General features: G+C 35.2%; 1 protein-coding gene across 11 annotated transcripts in view; it reads right to left on the bottom strand.

Moving 5' to 3' along the window:
- Positions 1-418: 418 nt before the first annotated feature.
- The window catches only part of COL6A3 (collagen type VI alpha 3 chain), a 115,154-nt gene continuing 90,069 nt past the window's right edge, over positions 419-25,503 (bottom strand). For 4 of the 11 annotated variants that reach the window (XM_087919558.1, XM_087919547.1, XM_087919556.1 and 1 more), the window contains 8 exons: positions 20,448-20,500; positions 19,432-19,698; positions 18,112-18,213; positions 13,627-13,797; positions 13,462-13,512; positions 8,207-8,293; positions 1,879-2,049; positions 419-1,273 (listed from right to left, as the gene is read on the bottom strand). In XM_087919558.1, coding sequence (XP_087775684.1) covers positions 1,233-1,273; positions 1,879-2,049; positions 8,207-8,293; positions 13,462-13,512; positions 13,627-13,797; positions 18,112-18,213; positions 19,432-19,698; positions 20,448-20,500 — 943 coding nt within the window. In that variant the 3' untranslated portion in view covers positions 419-1,232. The remainder of the gene's footprint in view (positions 1,274-1,878; positions 2,050-8,206; positions 8,294-13,461; positions 13,513-13,626; positions 13,798-18,111; positions 18,214-19,431; positions 19,699-20,447; positions 20,501-25,503) is intronic. The other 7 variants (XM_087919548.1, XM_087919549.1, XM_087919550.1 and 4 more) reach the window with 7 other exon arrangements.

Raw genomic sequence — 25,503 nt, 5'->3', positions numbered from 1 at the left:
TGCTTAGAATGTTAACAACCGGTTCTACCGAATAGGTGCGAATTGGTAGAATCGCACCCCTGGCCTCTAGTCTAACTTGAAGTGATTGCCCTGGATTCTTTTTCCTGCTTTACTGGGTTAATCTTGGTCCAAGATCTTTTGTTTTTTCCTATCCTAGGGGTTAATCCTATGAGGGAGGCAGGAAAGAGGAGTTCTAGTGTGCTTTAGTGAGTTATTCTATTCCTCTTTAGCTTATATATGTCTTGAGCCTTATAATTTTTCCAATTGCTTTACACCCTTTGCTCCCAGATTGTCTAGATGAATATTATCTAACTGTATAAGGCAGGCAAAAAAGCAGGAAGCTGTTTTAAGCTTCCAAAGCTCTGGCTACTGCCTTAAGTTTCATTTGATGTGTAATAAACAAGACCAGATGGCAAAGTCCATTTTTATAGAATCATGTTTTATTGTAAAAAGCACCACCATGTACACAATGAAATGCAAAAACTTTCAAAATCTCACTTAAACTTTATTTAAAAGTTCTTTTGTAAAGATTTCCTAGAAACAAAATAAAAAAGAATTTCCACCCCAGCAAAAAATATTAAAAATTATAAAATACACTACATTAGAAGATTGTTAGAAACCTTCTACACCATATTTTAAAAACTTTTGAACATCGTTGTAATCCCAGCAGTGTTATCAGTACCAGCAAATGCTGCATTTGTTACTAGTGTGATTGATCACACATACATAAAGGAAAATTGATATAAAGTCTAATCCAGCAAGAGTAAAAGTAGAATGAAAAGTTGAATCCCTTTTTTTTCAGAACAGACATAAGCCTTTCCATTTAATGTTATGTTCAGTTATGACAATGATAAAAGCAAATCTATAATAATGGCAGTGTTTTCTTTCCACATTCTTTTAGAATTCTTACAATAGCCAAAACAGGTATGCTGGTAGGATCCAAAGAAAACTCTAATTTGTTGAAACAAAATAAAATTGGTGGTGGGTAAAATAGTACATACTGTTGAAATTATAGAGTATATCCCAGGCACAATGAGCATTCAATCCACAAACACTTTAGCACCATATTGATAAAATCGTGCAGCAAAATACTTTCTTCAAGGTTTGCGCAGAAAGTAAAGCAGACATAGCACAGTGCAAGGGAGCCTTATACCCTTAGCTTCTACATGGGGTATGCTGGCAATGGCTGACTCCTGGTTTTCTTAGAGGTATCTGTTGATATTTTGCTGTAATTAAGTTCCAATCATTGTCACAACACCAGACTTGATGTGAGCTAGAAAATAAACAATGTTTTATTAAAATTTCACTTGGGAAATATTTTCATGAAAATATTGTCTGATGAATTTAACAGAATACATAAAGGTAAGCAAGAATTTTGAAGTAGGCAACAATTGCCGTTGTCTAAAGCAGGTCCAGGGCTGACCGCATAAAGTAAGCTGTGGTGAGGGATGCCATCTCACCCTCAACCTTAAAGAGTCTATTGTAGTCTTCTAGAAGATGACTTCTATACGTGTAACCCTGGGCAGGCTTTCCTTTCTTGTTTATCTAAATCTTCATAATCACAAAGACCTCAGAAACTATATTAAAATACACTATGGAAAGCTGAGCGACTTTATGCTGTCAAACATGCTTACAGGAGTACTATCCTTTAAAAATTATTTTCTTATCTATGATTCAAGTTTAATATAGCAAACAACTAGAAACATTTTGGCACTATATTTTAGGACTTGGCAATACAATGTCTATGACTTCTATCTGCATATTACCATATAAACAATGCCATGTAACAGAGAAATATACCATAATTGTTTTACAGACCTATTAATTACTTGCTCTTACAAATAAAAACATGCAATTAAACAATTATCCATCTGTTACCTGAAAGACAGACATTTTCACAGTCTTTTTGTGTGTCAAATCTATTTTCATTTCCATCACAGCCACCATACCAGAATCTAGCACAACTTGCAGTCTTTGGATCAAAATACCATTTTAGAACAAATTTCCTGCAAGGACCATCTTTTTTCTTCAACTGACAGATATCTGTGACTGCAAACCAAGAGACAAAGAATCAGTACATCACTTTGTGTAAAAAAAAAAAAAAGAACACTCTGTGTGAATGTTCTTCACCATAAAGTTCACACACATTCACCTGAACATGACGATAAAGCATTTCCAGTGACAATGAGCATGCTTCCTTCAGGAACAGTAATACACCCACATATAAAGTAGTATTCAGCTTTATTATACACACAGCATGCAGAATTAAAAGAAAATAAAGGATGATTTGTTGTAAAGGAGAGAAATCACCCTCAAATGAGGAGGTAATACAGGTTAAGGTCAATGGAATTCCTGGAAGGTATCTTAGAAAGAATAGAACTTTGTCATATCTTTAAACGCTGATAGAGTTACAAAGAGTTATGGAATTAAACTATATAGAAATTTCAAGTAAAAATAGACATAGACCAGTTCAATTTAAAAAGCCCAAACTTCAGAAATATACAATATGCTCCTGATAACCATGATTTTGCAAGTATCCATTCTACATGGGACTGCCCTTGAAGAATATCTGGAAGCTACAACTGCATGGGCCCCTAGAATGTGGGAATTAGGTTAAGATTTGTCAGTAACTGGGCATTTTACAGATGTATATATCCCATTATCCCAATCAACAAAGTGTGAGGAGAGAGAAATGTTATTAGTTCTGATATTGCTTCTAAAGCCAGCTAGACTTTTACATTCTGCTTGAGCAATATCAGATCTAGCAACACATTGTTTGTATATTAAGCACAATAAATTCAGTGTATTGTTTTATAAATATCACCCATAAATATGTGATATATGTTTATGCAACTGGATGAATGGGTAATAGCCACCAGGATCTTGGCTAATCTGGGGGAAAAAAATCCAAGAGGGTCTTATTTGCTTAGTCTTTCGTTGAAAGATGATCAGAAAATCTCAGAGAGACTGGAAAGTCAAAGAAATACAGTAACTTAGAAGAAGGCAATGGCATACAGCAAAGCATTTTTACATAGCTGCCAAGAAAACTACATGGACATGCCTCTACAGCTGCCAGAAATTGTGCTCGAATCCAGGAAGGCTCTGTGTGGGTATGTATGCACACGTGTGGTACAGTACAATGGTATCCAGATCAAACATAATTAATCAAACAAGTTACACACATTGCCTTCCTGTTTGTTTTAAATACCTTTTTAGTTTTTTAATAATGTTTTAAATACCTTTTTAGTTTTTTAATAATAAGATAAATGATGTAGGCCTGTGTTTTATTAAATCTCAGAATTACTTAATCTCTGAAAGGTAGGTCAAACAACTATTTCATTAAATAATTATTTGCATCATTCTAATTTTCAGCTGTCTGGGTTAAATTTCAAAATGATGGGGAAAAAAGAAGCCATTTGAAGTATTTGTACCAATTGCTTATGATGTCATGATAATATTTCTAGAAATAATGTCATGGTTGAAAATTGTGATGGTGCTTTAATAATATTGTCATCATCATAAACTGCTGATCATTTTAATGGCCTGCCCAATTTGGTGTTCCTTTGAGCCTAATTAACATACATTTCAAAAATGGCCCAGTTTCTTCATACACACAATATTACCTCTGAGTCTCACATGTGATTGTTTTAAAGTACCTAAATAGATTCAGGGCCATATTTTTATTTGTTATACTCATATATCATTGAAATCTAAAATGAATTGTTTATTTTTCATATGAAGAGAAACTTAGATTAAATCTCTCATTTGTCATGTATTTTTAATCTGAAGGGGGGGAACTTTGAAGAACTTTTAAATAAATTTTGAGCAAATACATCCAAATCAGATAAATAAAATCTGAAATGATCCAAAGTCTGATGTTTTTTTTAAAAAAAGAACACGTAGGCCTATCATTCAAAGTAGAATGACTTCCTTGCATCTGCATGATGCACCAACAGCATCTAAATTCCATTAGGTTGCTAACCTTGCATGAATCAGGACATATATTTCTTAATTTAAAAGAAATCCCTGGCAAGATACATTCTATTCAACAAAGAAGAGTCTAACTCATAGACATAATCCTAGTCTATGATGGGGCATTTTCCTTGATTCAGAAGACATCCATGAAACCAGGAATAGTTTACACTTCCTATTTATTCCCTTAAAAAATAAATCAGAATATTACAGCTCCCGGTTTGAAGGCAAAAAGACACTAATGTTAGAGCTCTCGGTAACTTCATAACCAAAGACAGTTTTCCCAGCATAGCTTGGCAGCTACAGCAGACAGAGATGTAATGCTAGAAAAAGGCGTGACTCCTAACAGGTGCTGCTATTTTCACATCCCATGTGCTTTACAGCACCTTTTGGCTCCTGATTTTGTAGTGGAGCACAGTCTACAAAATATATAATACAAGCAGGTATATTATCTAATAGAAGAATACTTTCTGGAGACTGAAAGACGAACTGACTCCCTTGTTTAATTAAAGCAGTTATATAGGAAAATGGGTGGCTAAAAATATTTGATGTGAATAAAGGCATTTCAAAATTTGAAGTGATTTGGAGAGGGCAGGCTGTTGATATGAAAATAAGCAAAACAGGCTTTTAATTCTTTTTTTTAAATGAATGTATGTGCAATTCTGGGAGAAAATTCAATTATGTTAGTTGGGTGGAGTACAGGTATCCCTTGGTTAATGACAGGGATTGGGATTGGGAATTATGTTGCTACGTGACACAATTATGAAGTGCAACACATGACCATGCCAACTTAAGACAGCAGTTGTAGAAGTCCCTTTTGTGGTCACCAGGTACACCACTTGATCACTATTTGAGACCTCCTACTGCTTGTGAGAAGCTGGCATTGAAGGTCACAAATAGCAATTACATGGCCCCAGGATGCTGCAATGCTATTAATTGCAGTCTGGTTGTCATATGACCACAGCGATACTGCAACAGCTGCAACTTCAAGGACGGGCTGCAAGACTCCTTGTTCAGCACTGTCATAACTTTGAACCATCACTAAAGGTGATTGTTAACTGAGGACTAGCTGCAATTGTCCAAGTGGAAAGTTCCCATAGGCTTAATCTGCTCTCTATCCATAGTGTGAAAGAAGATAATCTTTAGCCCATCATGCAAGAGCAAAAGAAATCTCCCGCTCGATGCTGGAATCCATGCAGGAAAGCATAAACTCCCCTGCCCAACCAGAGATTAACCCAGTGGCCAATCAGGAGTACGGATATGACCATGTGACATAAACTACATTTCCCATGAAGCACTCCATTAAGGGGGCAGCTCTCATTCCTAAACTAAATATCCACTCCAGCCAGCACAGAAAGTGTATCTGGGAACTTCCTTTGGAACATGAAGAGCAACATTCTTTAGAAATCTATTTTCTGTTACTTTTTCTTTCTTTCTCATGTCTTTAAAGTTTATTTTTCTTTTTAGTTTGTATTAGCTTTTGTTGTTGTACTTAATTTTGTTAATAACAATATTATTTAAAAAATCTTTAAAAAACAGTTGGTAAAAAGGCATTTTTTCCTCACATGCGTATTTGTGCCTTACAGCCTTCTGCTGAATCGTCTGAGATATTCTACATCCTGCTAAATAAATCAGCAAAATATTTGTGTTTCTACTTCTTGCGCCACCGAATGCTTTTTCCTTTTTTTACATGGAATGTGGGGAAAAACAAACTTACGTTTTCAAGAAAATTAAAGATAAATGGAATCACACAGATCTTGAAATTCTGGAAAAAGATTTTAATAGTAAGATTAATACTAAGTAGGCTTCTTCAAAAGGAAAAGCTAATTGGGAAGAGGAGCCCATGAAGGACAGCAGTTTAAAAAAGAGGAAAACAAATGAAAAATTGCAAACAACTTGGGTTGGGGGTGTGGTGTCAGAATGGAGACATGACAACACAAGCAGCCAATATAGCTGCACAAAGACTTTACTGAATTCTGAAAACAAAAAGAGGACCCAAATATGAGGTTGAAAGAGAATGGTACCTAAAAGTAAGTCTATTAATGGTGAAATCCCTGGAGTCAAGAAGGACAAGAAAGGACTTCTTCCAATTTGTGCAAAGAAAAGAAAAAGAAACTGTATACTAACTGCTCCGAAAGTGCTAATGCTTAATAAAAGTGGCTGTATTGTCAGATAACAAGGAAATTTCACAACTCAACTTCTGTTTTGGCTCATGAGGTCTTCTCAGAAAGTATTCCACCAGAAAGAGATGAAGGGCAGCATGAAGGAGCAGGATTTAAATTTAAAACTGATAGAAGCCTTATTCAAGATGTCATCTGTTTTTATAACTACAAGCCAGTATTCAACATTTCATATTTAAACCTTGGTAATAAGGCAGCTTTTGTCACTTCAGGAACTCTAGAGACTTTCTAGCATGTAGAGATGGTCTTAATCTTGACTGGGAGAGAGAAATGTGTGACCCTGTTGAGCTTTGGATCTTTTAGCTGCTTTTGATCCCAGTGGCTGTAGTATTTTTAAAAGAGGTAATCTACTGTCCTGTGATGACATGGCTCTTACCCCTCCCCCCTTTTTTTTAATTATCAGAAGTTATTTTTGGAAGAAATTTGCTTGATCACAATTTGCTTGGGCATTGTTCTGAGAGATCTCACAAGGTTCTAATTTGTCTTGCCTGCTATCTAAAGTCACTATGAAGCCACTGGGAGGCAATTTCAAGCAGTTATTACTAGTATTCCAATTACTACCAGATATAGGCTATTTCTCCTTTCTTTCCCCTATTTCCAAGATATAGGAGATTAGGAAAGACCACCTGGAGCAAAATTCAGACAAGATTAAATTACTGCTGATTATGTGGGTCCACTTCAGGATTTTGGTGTTATTCTGGATGAGGTTACATTTCAATTTATCTATAAATTTATTGATTTAATATATATGCTGCCCGTCTCATTGTTGAAGTGACTTAGCTACTGTTGAAGTAAGAGTTCAGGTTCATAACTGAGAGTCTTCCTGAATCTAGTACTGACACTGAATAAATAATGTAAATTTAGATGACTGCATTATGGAACAACCTTATAAGATGCTTTAGAAGTTGCAACTGGCCCAGAATCAGCACATTAGCACATCTTCTCCATGGCTTAGGCCTGAACCTAAGATCATCTAGTCCCATATAATGAGCTACACACTTTTCCACCTTTTGCAAATTCCATCTTGAACATATATAACATGGAGATTAGTCTCCCCCCCTCCCCCATGGAGAATGTTATGAAACAAATTGCTACTAGCAGCAAGACAAGTATATTTTAGTTGAAGAAGAAATTTAAAGTCTTTGCTTAAAGCCCAAAGAATATTTAATCCCTAAAGCAGGGGTGTCCAACCTTGGCAACTTTAAGACTTGTGGACTTCAACTCCAGATTCCTCAGCCAGCAAAGCTTTGCTGGCTGAGGAATTCTGGGAGTTGAAGTCCACAAGTCTTAAAGTTGCCAAGGTTGGACACCCCTGCCTTAAAGGATATTTAGTTTTAGGGATTTATTCTGATGATGTTAAAATACTTACAGTATGGCTTTTAACATTTATATGGTTATATTATAAACTGATTAAAGCTATTCAAGAAAGGACATCATATAGATATGCAAAATAAATAAATGAAACATAGTAAGGGAAATACCTATTTACCCTGAATAAATTCAAGTAATCAAATGAGCTACATTCTAAGAAACTAAATAAATTTGCTGATGGCCTGGCTGAACCTTGATGCACTATCTTTGAGAAATCTTGACAAATGGGAGATGTGATAGAAACTCAAAAAGGGCAGATATTTATTATTATTTTTTGCTCATTAATAGCATTTACAATTATATTTTTGTGATATTGCTTTGTTATTTTAATCTCCTTAGGGAGAGCTCGACGTGGATTTTTGTTATTCTGCATACATTAATATTGTGAACTCTTTACTTTTTAATTATATTTTATTATATTACAAAATAGTTCACTTAAAATGTTTGACAAGATTATGAAGCTGGATCATAGTAAGCTCAAATATCCACATATCTAGTGGAGAATCTTTTACTCTGATTAGAACGGCACTCAGGACTTCTTTGACAAGCAGAAACTTTATTACTAACCTAATTTTATTCAGTTACCTCTTTGCCTGTTTTTGTTTTAGGTATGATCACTAACTTTCAATACACACATTTCCCCTGATCCAATTAATTTAGGATTTCTTTTCTTTTACTCATACCTTCTCTTGCTACCTTTTTTGCTCTGCTTCTTAATTTCCTTCTTGGAAATTTCCTCCTGGGTAAATTCTTCATGTGCACTTTCTGTCCTGTAAATGTTGAGACCAGTTATGTTACTGTGGTTGTGATGCCTATAAGGAGCATGCACAACCTAGACCCTGGATGGAAATAAATGTTAACTAAATTTAATCCTGCATGTTATTATTGTATAGTGTCTTCTTAAAAAGATGCAACAGTTCTTCAGTGCTTCATTTTCTCCTCACATTTTTCTCCTACACAAATAAAAAATCTATAAACAATCAAGTATCCTCACAGATTGTGGAGCAAATTATTGTTTGTCATACAGCCAAAGGGTGTATCATTGGGATTACTTGTGGGTTTGTTATTAACAAGATTTTGGGTCCTATTATTATTTACTTCTAATATTATGGAGAAGAGACAAGGACAATGGTATACATATTATTTCACCAATTTTAACTGAACAGCTAAAGAATCCCACATTCAACAGGGTGGTATTGTGATAAGAATGAAGTCTGTGAATAGTTCTTACTAGAAATGATCTTATATAAAATATTGGATATCAGTGAAATAGTTAAGACTATTCACTATAGACTCTTAATTAATTAACTAAATGTTATTAGATATATTTCTGAAACCAACAGCAAGCAGACTAAAAGAATATTTATCAAGAGTAAGTTTCATAAACTTACAATGAAAATTTGTATCCATATATTTTCAGACAAAATGGACAATGATTCAGTAGGGTTTATTTCCAGGCTCCTTTCCATCTGTTTCATGGGATGTTTTAAAATAACTATCCCTTGTTGCTGTACTAGTGGGTGTGGCTCAGTAATTAACTAGTTTATATTTTCACCTTGCTTGAAAAATACTTCAGGCAGAATTAAGGTCAGAAAAACCCAATTAGGATAGTGCACATTAGAAATATGTCTCCCTATTGAAAGATCTAATTAGTTAATTAGAGTTCTAGATTCTGGAAACTCTATGGACAAATCATGTTTTGTACTTAAAATAGCAGAGTTGGAAGGGACTTTGTAGGTCATCTAGTCCAACCGCCTGCTCAAGCAGGAAACATTATACCATTTGACAGATGGCTATCCAATTTCTTTTTGAAAGCTTCCAGTGATGAAACCCCCACAACTTCTGAAGGCAAGTTGTTCCATTGGTTGATTGTTCTCATTGTCAGAAAAAGTCTCCTTATTTCTAGATTGAATCTCTCCTTGATCAGTTTCCATCCAATATTTCTTGTCTGGCCTTCAAGTGCTTTGGAAAATAGGTTGACCCACTCCTCTATGGGGCAGCCCTTCAAATACTGGAACACTGCTATCATGTGACCCATGCCCCCTGTTTTCATTAAAATAGAGATACCCAACTCCAGCAACCATTCTTCATATGCTTCAGCCTCCAGTCCCCTTAGCAATAGCACTTAGACTTATATACCGCTCTACAGTGCTTTACAGCTCTCTCTAAGTAGTTTACAGAGTCAGCATATTGCCCCCAACAATCTGGGTCCTCATTTTACCCACCTCAGAAGAATGGAAGGCTGAGACAACCTTGAGCCTGGTGAGATTTGAACTGCCAAATTGCTGGCAGCCGGCAGTCAGCAGAAGTAGCCTTGCAGTAGTACTGACTCTAACCACTGCACAAACGCAGCTCTTATAATCTTGGTTGCTCTTCTCTGCATTCTTTCTAGAGTCTCAACATCTTTTTTATACTGTGGTGACCAAAAACTGGATGCAATATACTAGGTGTGACCTTACTAAGGCTTTATAGAATGGTATTAATACCTCACATGTTCTTGATTGAATCCCTCTGTTAATGCAGTTTAGGATTGCATTGGTTTTTTTGGCTACCACCACACACTGCTGGCTCATATTTAATTGTTTAACTAATTGTTTAACTGGCTCATATTTAATTGTTTAACTAAGTAATATTTAACTAAGACTCACTCTCACAGTTACTGCTATTAAGCTTTCTCAACCTGTGTCGAGTAAATGACAATCCATAGTTTTTCCAAAGTCATTCAAGGGATCATCTCACAGATCTATTCCTCCTCATCTTTCCACAAACTCCCGAAATATAGTTATTTTTTCAAGTTCTTCATTCATTTGCACAAGATGCATTAAATGTGTGTTTCTGCTTGTTTCAAGTTTTTAAAAGGTTTCAATACGGCAATTGGTCTTTATTGTTTCTATGACCAATTGATTGGTTTGTAGTGTTACCTCTGATACTTAGTAACTATCTTCAGGTCCATTTTTTTTGCCATGCCCACTTCAGTAATTTATATTACTTCTAAAAAAGTGGTTTGTTTAACTATTCTGATCTTTGGGATCACTGAAATGTTATTATTTTTCATGAATTTCTCAAAGTTTCCATTCACCTTAAGTCCTCTTGTTCTCCAACACACTTTTCAGCTTCTTATTTTACTATGGCAAACAAACATAAACCTATCCATTTTCTTTACTTTTTTGCTGTAAACAATGAATTATCTAAGTATACTTTTATCTCTTTAATATTTAGCATTTAAACATTTAATGTTCATTTTATCTTTGTAACGGGCTCTTCTAAATCTTGATTACTTTGATAACCTATGCTAGTTCAGTAGTATTGACCCTGATATGTAAGAGCTCCAGGATTTCAAGCTAGAATATTTTCCTAGCCCCATTTGCTGATGATAATTGACCTTGCGGTGGCCTTCCACATCTAGGACACGTGCTCAGAAAAAAAATCTGAGAAAACGCAAAGATATTGTTATATAAAGTGAATAATTTCAGGGTAACTTTGTCGATTATTTCAGGTTTTAGATCAGAGATGGCAGTGATGCTAAATGCGCTATAGCTATTTCATCCCTTCACTAGCATTATGCTAGCATTATGCCATGGCAGGAATTCCTACAGGATCAGACAGGTAGGTATGGGTGGGTGGAAAGATAGGGAGATTGGTATTCCTAGAGTCACTATTTAGGAATTAAAAATGATGGAGAATTAAGTGAACTCTGTGGAATTCTGCATCATATCCCATTCCTAGATAGTCCCTGTCCTAGACAGGGATTAACCTAATTAACCTAATGTCACAATATACGCTGGCAATTTTCAGATGTTTAGAAGAAAGCCTAAGCAAGAGAGAATAACATTACTATATCACCATACCTAATGGTAGCAATCCAAGAAACAATGGATAACCCAAGAGACAAAAGCAGCTGTTGTATATTTTATATTTAGTAGATAACTAAGAAGGGTTATAAAGTAATATATGTATATCTTGGCATTAATTTCTCCAAATTCTGATTGCTTACTTACTGTAAGTGGTTTAATATTTGTGAAGTTCTATCACTGCACCTCCCACCTCCACCCTCAGTCCTAAGAGATTTTCAAGAAAACATAAATAAGCTTCCTTTACTGGTTAGGCAAACAGAACTTCAGCATCAGCCAACAAAAGATTATATAACTCTGGGGATGGGCTGCATTTTTGGATGTTCCTAAAAAAGTTCATCTGAAGCCTGATCTATTCACACAAAACTTATTGGACATTTGACTTATTTTATGTCATTTGCTTCCATTTATATCATTATAATGTCAATTTACAACAATTCTGTGAATGATTTAAGTATGCAAATGCTACTGATTATAACAATAATGTACATTCATATTTGATGCACCTTCAGATAACGTAAATATTTCTCTCGTCCATTAAATGAAAGTTTTAGCTCAATGCTATACAGGAAATAAAACCTTTTCTGTCATCTAATCAATTGCATTTACTTATACACTTATATTCTATCCACCATCTTCACATGACCTTAGAGCAAAATGCTCCTAATGGAGAGATGGAAGATATTGTTCTGGAAACATGAAAAATGAAATAATGCTCATATTATGAACATTTTATTGCTTCTTTGTCAATATCCAAAAGGCAGTGTTTGGAAATGTCTCAGGTTTGTTTTGCAGATTAGCATAAAGGGAGCACTAACTAGCAGTAGAAGAATATGCAGGTACAGTGACTTGGACAGTCTGCACAAGTTCTAGAAACCCATTTAAATATGCAGCTTGGATGTAAGATCCAAAGATATGTTGCTTTCTGGTCCCCTCTATGCCATAGATTTCTAAAATTGTTTATCTATGAGAATTTCTAAATAGAGGGCTTCAAAGAACTTGTAACTGAAGGTTTTGATAATTAGCTGACTGATAATGCAGGCTCACAAACCAGCTGTGAAGTCAAATGTTCCGATGTACCAAATGATAAAGTTTGTTATTAGGATACAGTGTGGGAAGTTGCCTTACATTTAACCAGATCATTAACCCATCCAGCTCTGTATTCTCTAAACTGACTGCCCAAGTTTTTTTACAAAAATCATTTCTAGAATCATTTCATTCTATTCTTAGCTGCTTTTATTTTGTTAGAGTCAGAGATTATTAGTTCTCCCATTCAGATTTTCTTTCTAAAACCAACTAGGATGTAAGGATGGCAAAAACAAACAAACAAACAAAAAACCTTACAGGACCTGCTTCTTAAATTTCTTTAAAGAACTTTCCCTTTGGCCCAAAACCTGACTTCTTTAGAAATTTTACTCTAGGAAGAAAGTATTTGGGATTGTAAAACTCCTGCTGGCATCGGGTTATCAATGCAGGGCAGGATGGAGAAAACTTCCATGGCATCATTTTAAGTGAGTGTTTTGATAGAATGGTAAAGGAACAGCTACGCTATCTACCAAAACAAGGGAATATCTCTTTTAAGTCTATAGGTAGTCAGTAAAAAGAACTGAAAGAAGTGTCAATTAAAAATAAAATAAAAATCAAAATGTTCCTATTAACTAGGGTAACTGTATTTGGTCTGGAAAAAAAATCCCTGTATTCTTGGTACAACTTTGTGGTCATCTGGATTTTTGCACCCCAGATGCAGGCACCATTTCCTGCCACAAAGATAAAGCTACATTATGAATTTGTCTGCCATTCTTAAGGAAGCACTTTTTGGCAACTGAGACTGCCAGATGATTTCCCATTTGGGAAATAAATAAATTGTAGCTCCATTCTACAATATTTTTACACCAACATTGGGATTTCTTTTTAGATATTAAGGTTGCATGCAAACAGAGACAGAGAAAATTTGGGATGATTATTGTGAAAAAGCAACATAAAGGCACACTGTATGGTTATCTTTGGCCAGTGGCCATGACAAGCATTCAAGACACAGTTTTAGGACAAATAGTCAGAAGTACAATCCTCTCCATTTCTGACTTTACCTGACAAATGACTTTTCTCAAGAACAGGAAGCTGCATGTCTTTCTCATCTGCTGTAGAGAAAAAGTGTGTGGAATTTGTGTTTAAACTATTTTTCCCATCTGCTTGGAAACTTTGTTTCACAATATTGAAAGTACAAAATGGGTTAATCCTATTTGAGTACTTACATGGCTTCACACATCTGCTAATGCAGTCAGCTTCTGTCTCAAATCTATTGGCATTACCGCCACACCCACCATACCAAACCTGGGTGCAGATCTCGTTTTTGTAGTCAAAGAACCACTTAACCTGATACTCCTTGCACTGCGTGCCCATGTCAAGGTCCAGTAAGCAAGGATCTGTTAAATTTGAATTTCAACATGTGCAAAGGTTAAATGATCCTGAAAATATTAAAAGCTTCAGAAAAAGGCACAAGATGCCAACAAAACAAAAACAAAAAACATTTTCAACAAGCGAAAAGAATGTAGAATACAAACTTTCACTAATAATTTTTACAGAAACTATATGGAAAATAATAACCTTGCACTCCTAATAAAATCACAGATATGCCAGGCAGCTTGTGCATGAGTATAAATACTCCATTGGCTCATGTCTTATGTAGATGGACTGTAAAAGTGCTACATTTCTGCATGCTTCTGTTAAGTCATTAGCCAAATCCACTGCAGAGTAGCAGTCAGAAATATAAAAGGCAGAGTGGGGAAAATGCAAAAAGGACATAGTCACAAATCTCACAAGCCACTGGAACTGTATGGTTGTTTCCTCAAATTACACTGTTCTTATTTTATCACCAATGGGCCAATCCTACCCTTAGTACAAATAATACCCTTCTTACAAGACCTGTGGCCTTCTTAGTTTTGGAAAGTGAATTTCAACACATCTTTCCGTGTGGAGCCTTTATGCTACTTCCTGTCCACTTAGTTCGATTTGTTGGCCTTCTAGATTAAGGGCTAGTAGTGTACTGATGTCAGCATTCGCTATACTGTCAACTGAGGACAAACCGGCCACCTAGAAGGGGCATGTCTGTGAACTCAGAGCTTGCAAGGAAGTTGACCATTAAGCTACACTGTGAATTTGTCTGCTGTTGCCTGAAGTGCTTTCGGTGGCACTATCATGCTTTTAAAGTACTTGCCAGGAGAAGGAAACTGAATTTACAATCCTAAAGTCTTATCGATTGGCAAGAGCTGAGACTCCCAGGCTCTTCTCAAAACAAAAAGCAAAGTAGCTGTTGTTTGGAGGATTAAGGTTGGATAGGATTATTTGAATAAGACCTTAATTGTGTTAGAATTAGACAATGGTGTAACCTAAATCTAAGTTCAGGGGAAAAAAGAGATTTTTAAAAACAAAAATAACAGAATAATTAATTAGCGGTTGATATATTGTATAGAAAACGGCTCTTTCAATGAAGTTGGTCATAGAATTTTTAAAATCATTTTATTCACCTTACCGCTAGTCTTCGACTTGTAAAAAAAATTGAGTCCAAAATCTCTATTGCTAAGCAAGGCAGCTTTTAAGTGAATTTTAAGCAAGGCAGCTTTTAAGTGAATTTTGGCCCATTTTGCATCCCTTTTGCCACAAATCACTGCAGTTGTTAAGTGGATCATGCAGTCATTAAGTGAACCTGGCTTCCCTCCCATTAACTTTGCTTTTCGGAAGCTGGCTGGGAAGGTTACAAATGGTGATCACCTGATCCTGGGACTGTGCAAGTGTCCTAAATACATGCCAGTTGCCAAGTGCTCTAATTTTGACCACGTGACCATGGGGATGCTGCAACAGTCGTAAGTGTGAAAAAGGTCCCGTCACTTTTTTCAGGATCACAGTAATTTTGAACGTCATTAAACAAATAGTTGTAAGTCAAGGACTATCTGTAACTTGACATGTTTGTATCCTTTACTTTATATTTTGCTTTCTACATTTGCACTGAAGTTTATTCCTTCCTCTTGGATGCATAATAAAGCATTATCACGTCTCAAAAACATAGGCTATTCAGCAAAGCAGTCCCCATAGCCATTTGGAAGAGTACACATGAGCACATAGACAAACACAAACGCACACCGTTTCCTACTGCCTCCAACCCAAAATCATGTCATGGTATCTTCAGAAACAATATGATGTGACTACAGGGGATTTTCACCTTTGTAGGTGAATAGAAGTCCGAAGGAAAAGGGTTGACATAATTACATAAAATTTACATGGCTCTCTTGCAAAAGAATAGTTGAAAAGATGTTAAACTAGACGAGGACAAGAGATTTTGAAGAACCAGTTCAGTGCTGCAACAACTGTGTCATAAAGGCTGAAAATTGGTAACAGAAAATAAGTGCAATTATACACATTAACAAGACAAGAATGATGGAATTAGACAAAGATGAAAACGATTAAAGAAATTAGTCTGTAATGCAAATATGTAAAATCGACCATATCTGGGGGCAAGATATCTCCACCAATTTCCAACTAAAGCTTTGCAAAGCTCAACATTTTCAAAACTGTCTTTCAAAATTTATCTCTTATAAGGATTTAGTTTTCTACATTTTTCTATGATTAACTTCATAAAACGGAATAGCATATTCAAAACAGCACTGATGGGTAGCCTGTATGAAGATATATATCTAGTAGCTTTCATCAAACCTTCAGTTGTAATTTTGAATGAAAGAAAATCCTAGTATTTTTTTCATATGGTCTTGCAGAAGTTTGCAGATTTTAAAAAATTTGAGTTCTACCCCAATCATGAACATTATTAGAAATGTCTGGCATGGCAATTCAGGCCAGAATTCATAATATGCAATAGAAAAAAAAACAGAAAACCCCCCCAGAAACAATAGATTGTGGGAAGCTAAAACAAAGCAAGATAAACTACATGTTTGAATCTGAAATTTGAAAAAATTATATGGCGCATATCTTTCCTGTTAATGGACAGTATACAAGGATGTTCAAATACTGTAAGCAATAAAGATAACATCAGAGTTTGAAAAATAAAAAATCCAGTATCAATTCAACACACCTTAGTTTTGTAAAATTATATTATCTACTATAGTTTTTAAAAATCTTATGAGCAGGCAAATCAGAGTGGCACCAAACAAAACTTGTCATATTAACATAAAATTATTATAACAAAAAATTAACACAACAATCATACATTCAGAACAAATGTGAATTATCTACATATTGTTAATAACTGATTTAGCACAGTGATTTGTTAATGGTTTGTTACAAAAATAAATACTTGAGCTAAGACACATGGCAAAGAAATGAGCACAGGATTTTACAGTGACACAACATCATGTAACTCAGACTTTTCCAATGAGCCATAAGAAAATATATTTTCCATTACCCTCAGAAACATTTTATGCTAGGATGACTAGGGTGATGGGCTATTAGGGCTGGCAGGGCTTTGGAAATATTTTAAAAATGAACCCTTGATACATGAACACAGCACATGACTGCAACTCTTTAAAACAGATGTCTGTCGCACAGCTGCCCTATGCAACTACCAATTTACATAGCATAAGGTAAGACATGGCTACTTTGAAAGAACTCAGATACAGATACATTCATGCCAATGTGCACTCTGAAGCATCTTTTTGGAATGAAACCAAAGTGCTGCACAGTTGCAGGATATGAAGCTAAATCATTGTCTGCTGATGGAGTGAATGAGCCAATATTTGCCTTTCAAAATGCAAATGGGCAGTATTACTAGAACAGTAGTGATAGGCCTTCTTTTGGGAAAAAGATTGTTAAGACAGCAGATCAAGTCTCCCTAGCTGTAATCACTGGAGAAATGCAATGTGTTCCTTGGATTTTTTTATTTACAAGTTTTCTAAAGCTTTAAACTTTGCAATGCTGAAGAACATCCTACCATTACTAATGTCAAAGAATTGGTAAACAGTGCAATTGTGGGTATTTTTCCTGAAAAACTATTGTAGGGCTGTGCAAAACTAGGTATTCTTCCTTTTCACATGCCTTCATGCAATATAAAAAGCATGCATACATACATACATACATACATACATACATACATACAAGGAACTAATGCATCTCACCACAGAAGAGATGTACAATATGGTACATTTCATTTGAGCATCCTCTTAGCTCTTTTGGAATTTTTCAAAATCACCCAGTATTAGAATCCAGCTTTAATTTCTACAATCCTGTCATGCTTCACTGAGAACGAACAATAATACTACTACTTGCTGACTTTAGCTAATGAAAACTGGTATAAAGCGTGGGGCATCTGGGGTTCATAATCATGAATCTATTTGCCACTTACTTTGGGATAAAAAGTTCCCTGGTTCATAATCTTTACCATTTAGTTTTTATATTTTACTGTTCCACAAAAATCAACCAGTATCCTTTGTTATAGGTAGTATATCATGTTGGTGCCACTTTAGATGTTCTGTCTAGAACACAGTTTAATCCAGGAGTCCCCAACCCCTGGTCTGTGGACTGGCACAGGTCTGCAACATGCCAGAAACTGGTCTGGGCCAACAGCCCTATACGCCGGGTGCAGGCAGCATGCAAAACCACGCCCCCCCTCGTCTACAGAAAAACCTCTCTGCATCAAATTGGTCCCTGGCACCCAAAAGTTTTGGGACTGCTGGTTTAATCCATCCAAACTTTCATTTCTCACACCTTTGACGTCTTTCATAGCTTGGACTCACCTTTTTCAGGGACTTCCAAAGGTTCAGTGTTCACCATTACATTGGTTGCTGCTGCTACTGCTGCTGTTCCTGCTGAAGGGATCTTGGCTCCTGGCATGCTCTCTGTAGAAAGCAAGCCAAGCAATTGTGAGGGTGGGCTCAGGAGGACTCAAATCACAGCAATAAACTTTTTTACTTATGTCCATTCTGATTGAGGCATTGCACACAACACTTCTTCAGCTTTGTATATAATGATGCATAAAGAACAAGAAAGCTATCGTGTGTTTTAATATTACGATTTTAGAAAGCACAGTGCCTAGGAATCAATTAAAATCAGGGAAATATAATAATATACAGGTGTGGGATTCAAATTTTTAACAACCGGTTCTTTGGGCGTGGCTTAGGTGGTGGACATGGCTTGGTGGTCATGTGACTGGGTGGAAATGGCTTGGTGGTCATGTTATTGGCTGGGTGTGGCCAACTCAATATCACTCACATCAAGGCACGCATCTCCTTGCCTGGACTCTCATGACTGTGGGGATGTTGCAATAGTCATAAGTGTGAAAAATGGTCATAAGTCACTTTTTTCAGTGCCATTGTAACTTTGAACTCCACACAAACAAAGTACCGGCAAAGGAGGGGAAAAAACGCCAGAGAAGTTCCAGAGACAGGAAGTCTAGTCCTGCCAAGAATGTAATAAGGGTTAACAGAGAGGCAGTTTCTGTAAGCAACACCAGAATATTTCCTTCCTGCCTTCCTTACAGGATTAGGCCAGTAATTTCTTCTAACAACCGGTTCTCCGAACTGCTTAGAATGTTAACAACCGGTTCTACCGAATAGGTGCGAACTGGTAGAATCCCACCCCTGGGTATATATTTTGAATATTATGTAACACCTGACTATATTCAGTAATCCACTTATGATTAGTTATTATGAGCTCCCTTTTTAAAAGACGTTTTGAGCAAACTTGCCTGAAATATAAAACGGTTCTTAACAAAGGTGGTGCTCAAATCAGGCACTTCATTCAGAAATATATTTCTCACTAGAAATCATGCTCCAGCAATGTAAAAATGCAGGAAGAGAGCATTATTCCTTCTGAATAGACTCTTGGAAGTCACAGATCAATATTCATCAAATTGTTACAATACTATCTTTTTCTCCTACTGTATAAAATCTATAGCATATAGTGTTGCTTAAAAAAATTAGAACCAAATACATAGCATTAATCAGTTTATGTGCATTATTATTAGGACAATGTACTGATTTGCTTCTTCGTATGTCCAAAATCTGAAATTGTTAGAAAAAACAGTGCACTTAATTCCAATACCCAAGATAACTTACTTGTATTAAATGTTCCTCTATAAGTAGCTTTGGCCTGGGCATTATGGTAGCCTGTGATAGTAACATCATACTTTTCTCCACTCTGAAGACCTCCAATGACTCTTTCATTGCTAGTTAAATTAAGCTTCACAACCAAGGAGTGGTCATGTGCTGAGGTGACTGTGATGTGATAGGTATAGACTTTCTGAGGCTCAGGAATCATCCAATGCAGCTTAGCACTGTTTTCAGTTATATCAGTTATCTTGACTTCTCCATTATTTTTAATCACTGTTGAAGAAAAAAAAAACTAGTAAAAGAACAAAATTAATAGATTTGGAATTCAGGACAAGTCATATTAAAAAAGATATCATTCATTAAAAGAAAAGTTAGTTGATCCTAGAGTAAGTAACACAAAAATCCCTCAACGGGGAAAGTGAAACAAATCTCTATAATAAACTAAGAATATCCCAATGTGCTAGAACCTTTAATTGCATGTGGAACTGTGTACTATTTGCAATGTAAAAAAGATTGCAAACATTTCCAGGGCCCTTTGACAGGAAGTCTAACATACACTTATTTTGTAAATCTTTTACTTAAGACCTGCCTGCTAATAGGCATAGAAAATGAACAGATCACATTTCATGTTCGAAAACACAAAAAGAGGCTGTAATTAAATGCATTAAATACAAACTACATTTAAGATTATATGTGAGCAAACCCACAATTTCTTTTTATTTTGTTTTAATGGAAAAAAAGCCTCCTGAAGATGTAATCACTGAAAAGAGTTGCTGAGGAAACCTCAACTTTTTCCACTTCCAGCTGTTTTCCTCTGTAAAAAAATATTATCCATTCCCGCTGCTTGCGGCTTTTTCAATTATTATTTTTAAATATAATCTGCAGGGCTTCTTTTCATACATCTCTCTTTTACTGAAGCAAAGATATGGTATTTGAAGTTAAACCTAGGAATCTTTTGTAAACAAAACAGCAAATAGCAAATTATTGCAAAGTAAAACATTTAGGCAGGAAAATGTACCTACCTTCCAATTTTTCTGTTACAACAGGTGTGACAGTAACATTATTTGGAATATTTCTGATTGAAGAAACAGAAACAGTTATGCACACTGTAAATAATCAAGTCTTTGTTTCAAAATTTTCATCAGCACTCTTTTGCACTTGTTTGGTAGAGATATTTAGGATAGCCGCTTTAAAAAAAAATCTAATGTTCCTTTTTGAACAAAAATACTTTACAGTTTTTAGCAAATTTATTGCACCACTTTATCCGAAATTTAGTAATTTTATTAAGATGCCCCTAGTACCTGTTCTTGAAAAGTAAATTTGGTCAGAAAAGTATATGGGATTTTCTAGATGGGGACATTTCCTAGTATAGGTGTATATGAGTATTTTCTGGTATATTTTCTAATATATGAATACATCTTCAAATCTGAAAGAACAAGTGATCATCTTAAAAATACTGTACTTCCAACAGTTGGTGAAGTGATTGTTCTGATTAAAAGCTATCTGTGATAGCTTCCCAAACAGACCTGTGGAAGTGTCTCCTGTTGATCCAATTGACCACCAGAGGAGAAATTCGAAAGCTGAAGTAATCAGGACTACAAAATAAGCTTTTTCCTGTTGATGAATAAGCAGGGATCTCCAACCTTGGGCACTTTAAGACTTGTGGACTTCAGCTCCCATTCTGGAAGTTGAAGTCCACAAGTCTTAAAGTGCCCAAGGTTAGAGACCCTTGAGTTAAAGAGTTCTCCAGTCAGGGAGAGGGCAGAGCTGGCGTCGCGACGATACGGCATGCGATCTTGGAGATCTGAGACTGCAGCCAATATCTTTGCTCCTGGACGGTCCAACTGGATCCAAACCTTCCCGAAGAGATGGTGAATGTAAAGAGCGCATCCTGTCGATCCCAGGGATATCGCAAAGTCCCTGGTAGATCCAGGAGAAGCTCTTTTTGCCAGCAGCAAAGAGGCAGCCATTAAAGCTGCTGAAGTTGGGACAGCTCGGAAACAAAAGAGAACGGAAACAGAGAGTGTGCCGGTTTGGTGAGAACTTTTTCTTTATTTTAAGACTTGAAAGGACACCTTAAGGGAAAGAAAGAATCTGTAAAAGTTTTGACAGAAGTGATTAAGCGGCGATTTTAAATAGGAATGTCAAAGTAATATTTTTTTTTTCTCATTGCTGGATTTCCTACACATGATCTTATATTTCAAAACTGGACTGGTTTTTTTCTTCTTTTTATATATTCTCTCCTTTTTGATTTTATAATATTTTAAGTCAGAGATTCCCTTTTAGTTATTTTTTTAAATATCTTTTTCTTTTTTTTAATTAATTCTTATTATATTTTGCTTGGAAAAGAAGGGGGAAAGTGAAAGTTAAAGAAACTTTGTAAAACTGCCAACTAGAGGCTTGGAAATATTCAATTTTTCTTTTGACCAGACAAACTTGTGAAAAAACTGAGACTTTGTTTCAAGGACATTGCCTGCTTGATAAGATAGAGGGAAGAGCACGGGAGAGTATTATTACAGGTGCTCTTCTTGGTTTCTATCAACAGCTGGAGTCTGGTGTTGAAGCTTAGGAAAAGAAAAGGTGATAAGTCTTCGGAGAAGAGAGTTATAACAAGAGCCTTGGATAATCAAACAAAGTGCTGTGTGCTCTTTTTATTCTTTTTGAACTGCGCTACCCCTCCTCATCAGGTTTTTTTTTTTTTTTGCAATAGCTATTTGGATTTTTGGCTCTCTGGAACTTGTCTTTGTTTTTTTTGTTTTTTTTCTTGTATTTGGAAGTTAAATTTCTACATCTGCTTTTTATTTTAAAGGAAAAGCTTTAGTATTAATGCTTCCCTTCCTTTTCTTTTTAAGGGAGTAGCCTTTTTCTTCTCTTTCCCTTCCTGGTGATTTTGTCTTTCCATCTACCTTCCATATTGGTCTTTTTTCTTTTTCTTTTTGGTTTATTTTTATGCATACTTTTATATTTGAGACCTCTTAATTGGATTAAGGTGTTGAACAACCTGAAGAATTTTTCCTTTCTTTTTTAGCCTTTTTCTTCACTTTTTTGCCTTTTTTAGGATTTTACAACTTTTGTGTGTGTGTGTGTGTGTGTGTGTGTGTGTGTGTGTGTGTTCATGGTGTGTTTATGGTCTTTTCCTTCATTTTTGAATTTTTACTGTCATCTAACCAACCAATTGGATTAAGGTATACAAGAACCTGAAGAAATTTTTTCTTCTTTTTCTATTATTATTACTATTTGGCTTCTCTTTTCTTACTATTTTCCTACTTTTTTCCTACTATTTTTATTTGGAACTGCAATTGGTTATTTTACAATTGGATTAAGGTCTAGAAGAACCTGAAGATTTTGAACTCCTCAAAATGAATAGGAAATTAACAGCTCCTGGTTCTTCAACTTCCACTTCTTCCTCTCCACCATCTGGAGACAACGTTCAATACAGACAATATTAAGACAAGAAAAAGAACAAGAAAAAGTGACGGTGCATATGATTATGCAAGGAATTCAAAATATTCAAACAAGATCAGAGAATATTGAAAAGAGAATAGAGAACATTGAACAAAGAACAAGGAAAACCGATGAAAAAGTGGAGAACATCCAACAAATGATGATGAAGTATGATGAGAGATTCCAAAAAATTGAAGAAGATAAACAAAGAGATAAGAAGATTGGAGACATTGATAACAGATTAACTGTGGTTGAACAAGATAAAAGTGGTATGCTGAGATGGGAGATGGACAGATCAGAATTTTATCTTAGATTTCAAAACATAGAGGAAGAAAAAGGACAAAATCTAGCTGAGATAATGATAGAAATATTGGCTGAAGCTTTGGAAATAACTGAAGAGAAGATGATGGATGGAATAGATGAGGTTTATCGAGTCTTCACAAGATATGTGATGAGAAATAGCTTACCAAGAGAAGTTCACATCAGATTTACAAAGAAAGCCATTAAAACACAAATATTACAAGTGGCAAGAGAGAAAACATTGAAATACAAAGATAAGGAGATTGTGGTCTTGAAACAAGTACTCAGAAGAGTGAGAGAGATGAGAAGGGAATACCGATTCTTGACCAAATTATTACTTAAAATAGAGGTGAACTATAGATGACTGATTCCAGAAGGTTTAATGTTTACATGGCAAGAACAGAGATATAGAATTGACTCAATTGAGAAAGCTGAATCATTTTACACAGAATTTTTCAGAGGGGAGGAAGAGGCAGAAAAAGAAATTTTACTAATTGAATTCCAAGAAGGACTCCCAAATGACGACTGAAAAAGAAGAAGGTGCAGTAGGTGGAAAGGAGGAAGCCAAAGAACAGCGTGAACCAAGATCCACGAGAGCTGTTAAACCTAATTACAAAATATAACCATGGAAGAAAAAAAAATTGATTGCAATTAATATAAATGGACTTAACTCAGCCGTTAAAAGAAGGAAAATCTTTCATAAATTAGAGAAATTAAAATTGGATATAATCTGCCTACAAGAAGTACATATTAAAAAACAATATGAACAATTGTTGATTCAGCCAAAATTAGGGAAAATATTCACTTCCTTGACACAATGTAAGAAAAGAGGAGTGGTTTTATATATTAAAGAGACCATCTCAGTGAAATTGATTTATACTGATGACAATGGAAGAATATTAATGGTGGAAATGGACAATAATATGAAAACACTCCTGATTGCAATTTATGCCCCAAACGACAAACAAGAAGAATTCTATAAAAAATTACATATGAAAATAGTTGAATTGGACTATGTTAATATAATTATGATGGGAGATTTTAATGGAATTGTAGACAATAAACTGGACTACACAGCACAGAAAACAATAAAGCAAAATAGAAAGACTCTCCCTAAATATTTTTTTAAAATGGTAGATGACATAAACTTAAAAGATACATCGAGAGAAAGAAATGCTAAAACTAAACAATACACCTTCTACTCAAATAGACACTTATCATGGTCCAGAATAGATATGATATGGATGTCAACAGAATTGTTAACTAATATTCAAGAAATAAATATTGAAACAAGTACTTGGGCAGATCACAATCCAATGACAATTAAATGGAAAGGACAAAGAAGAAGATCTAGATGGACGTTAAATAATACTATTTTAAAGGGAAAAGACTTCACACAGTGGATGGAGAAAGAACTAGCTTTCTTCTTTAGAGAAAACAAAAAAGAAGATACGTCAATCCAGAATGTATGGGATACAATGAAGGCATATGTTAGAGGCTTGATAATAGACTATGCAAGGAAAAGAAATACCATAAAAAGATTAGCCTCTAAGGCATTAGAAGATGAGTATAAAGGACTCGAAAAAAAGCTACAGAAAATGCCACAGAGAAAGGACATTAAGTTAAAAATGGATATAACCAAATATAAAATGGGTCTAATAGAAAAAGAAGAATTAGCACAAAAAATTAGAGGTGCCAAACAGAACTATTTTGAAGATGCAAATAAACCAGGTATATGGTTAGCATATAAATTGAGAAAGGAGAAAGAATCATGGAAAATATAGCAATTAATAGATGACCAAGGCCAAGTTTGCTAGGGTAGTAAAGAGAAGAAGGATTCAAGATTATTATGGGAAACTATACATACAAGAGAATATTGATGAGGAAAGAGTTAAACAGTATTTACAGAATGCTAATTTACCCCAGATACCTAAAGAGATTGAAACAATGTTAGAAAACAATATAACGATGATGCACTTAAGAAACAAAATAATGGAAAGGCAGCAGGCCCAGATGGACTTCCGGCAGAATTTTACAAAACATTACAAGAATCATTGAATTTTCCACTGCTAGAAGTTATGAATAAAGTTATGTTAAAGAAGAGGACACCTAAATCATGGTCAGAAGCTTATATCAAACTTGTTCCAAAAGAGGAGACCGATTCATTACAAATCAAGAATTATAGACCTAGCTCCCTACTAAACACAGATTATAAAATATTTTCTTCAATATTGGCAGAAAGACTTAAAAAATATTTAAATCATTTTATCCATCCTGACCAAAATGGATTTCTGTCAAAGAGACAAATCAAAGACAATATAAGAGTAATCTTGG

Source organism: Pseudonaja textilis, chromosome 1, assembly GCF_049901715.1.
Source record: "Pseudonaja textilis isolate UNSWEBS1 chromosome 1, rPseTex1.2, whole genome shotgun sequence".
Lineage (NCBI taxonomy): Eukaryota > Metazoa > Chordata > Lepidosauria > Squamata > Elapidae > Pseudonaja > Pseudonaja textilis.
Note: the sequence above shows the minus strand (reverse complement) of the source record. Positions and strands in the feature narration are given on the sequence as shown.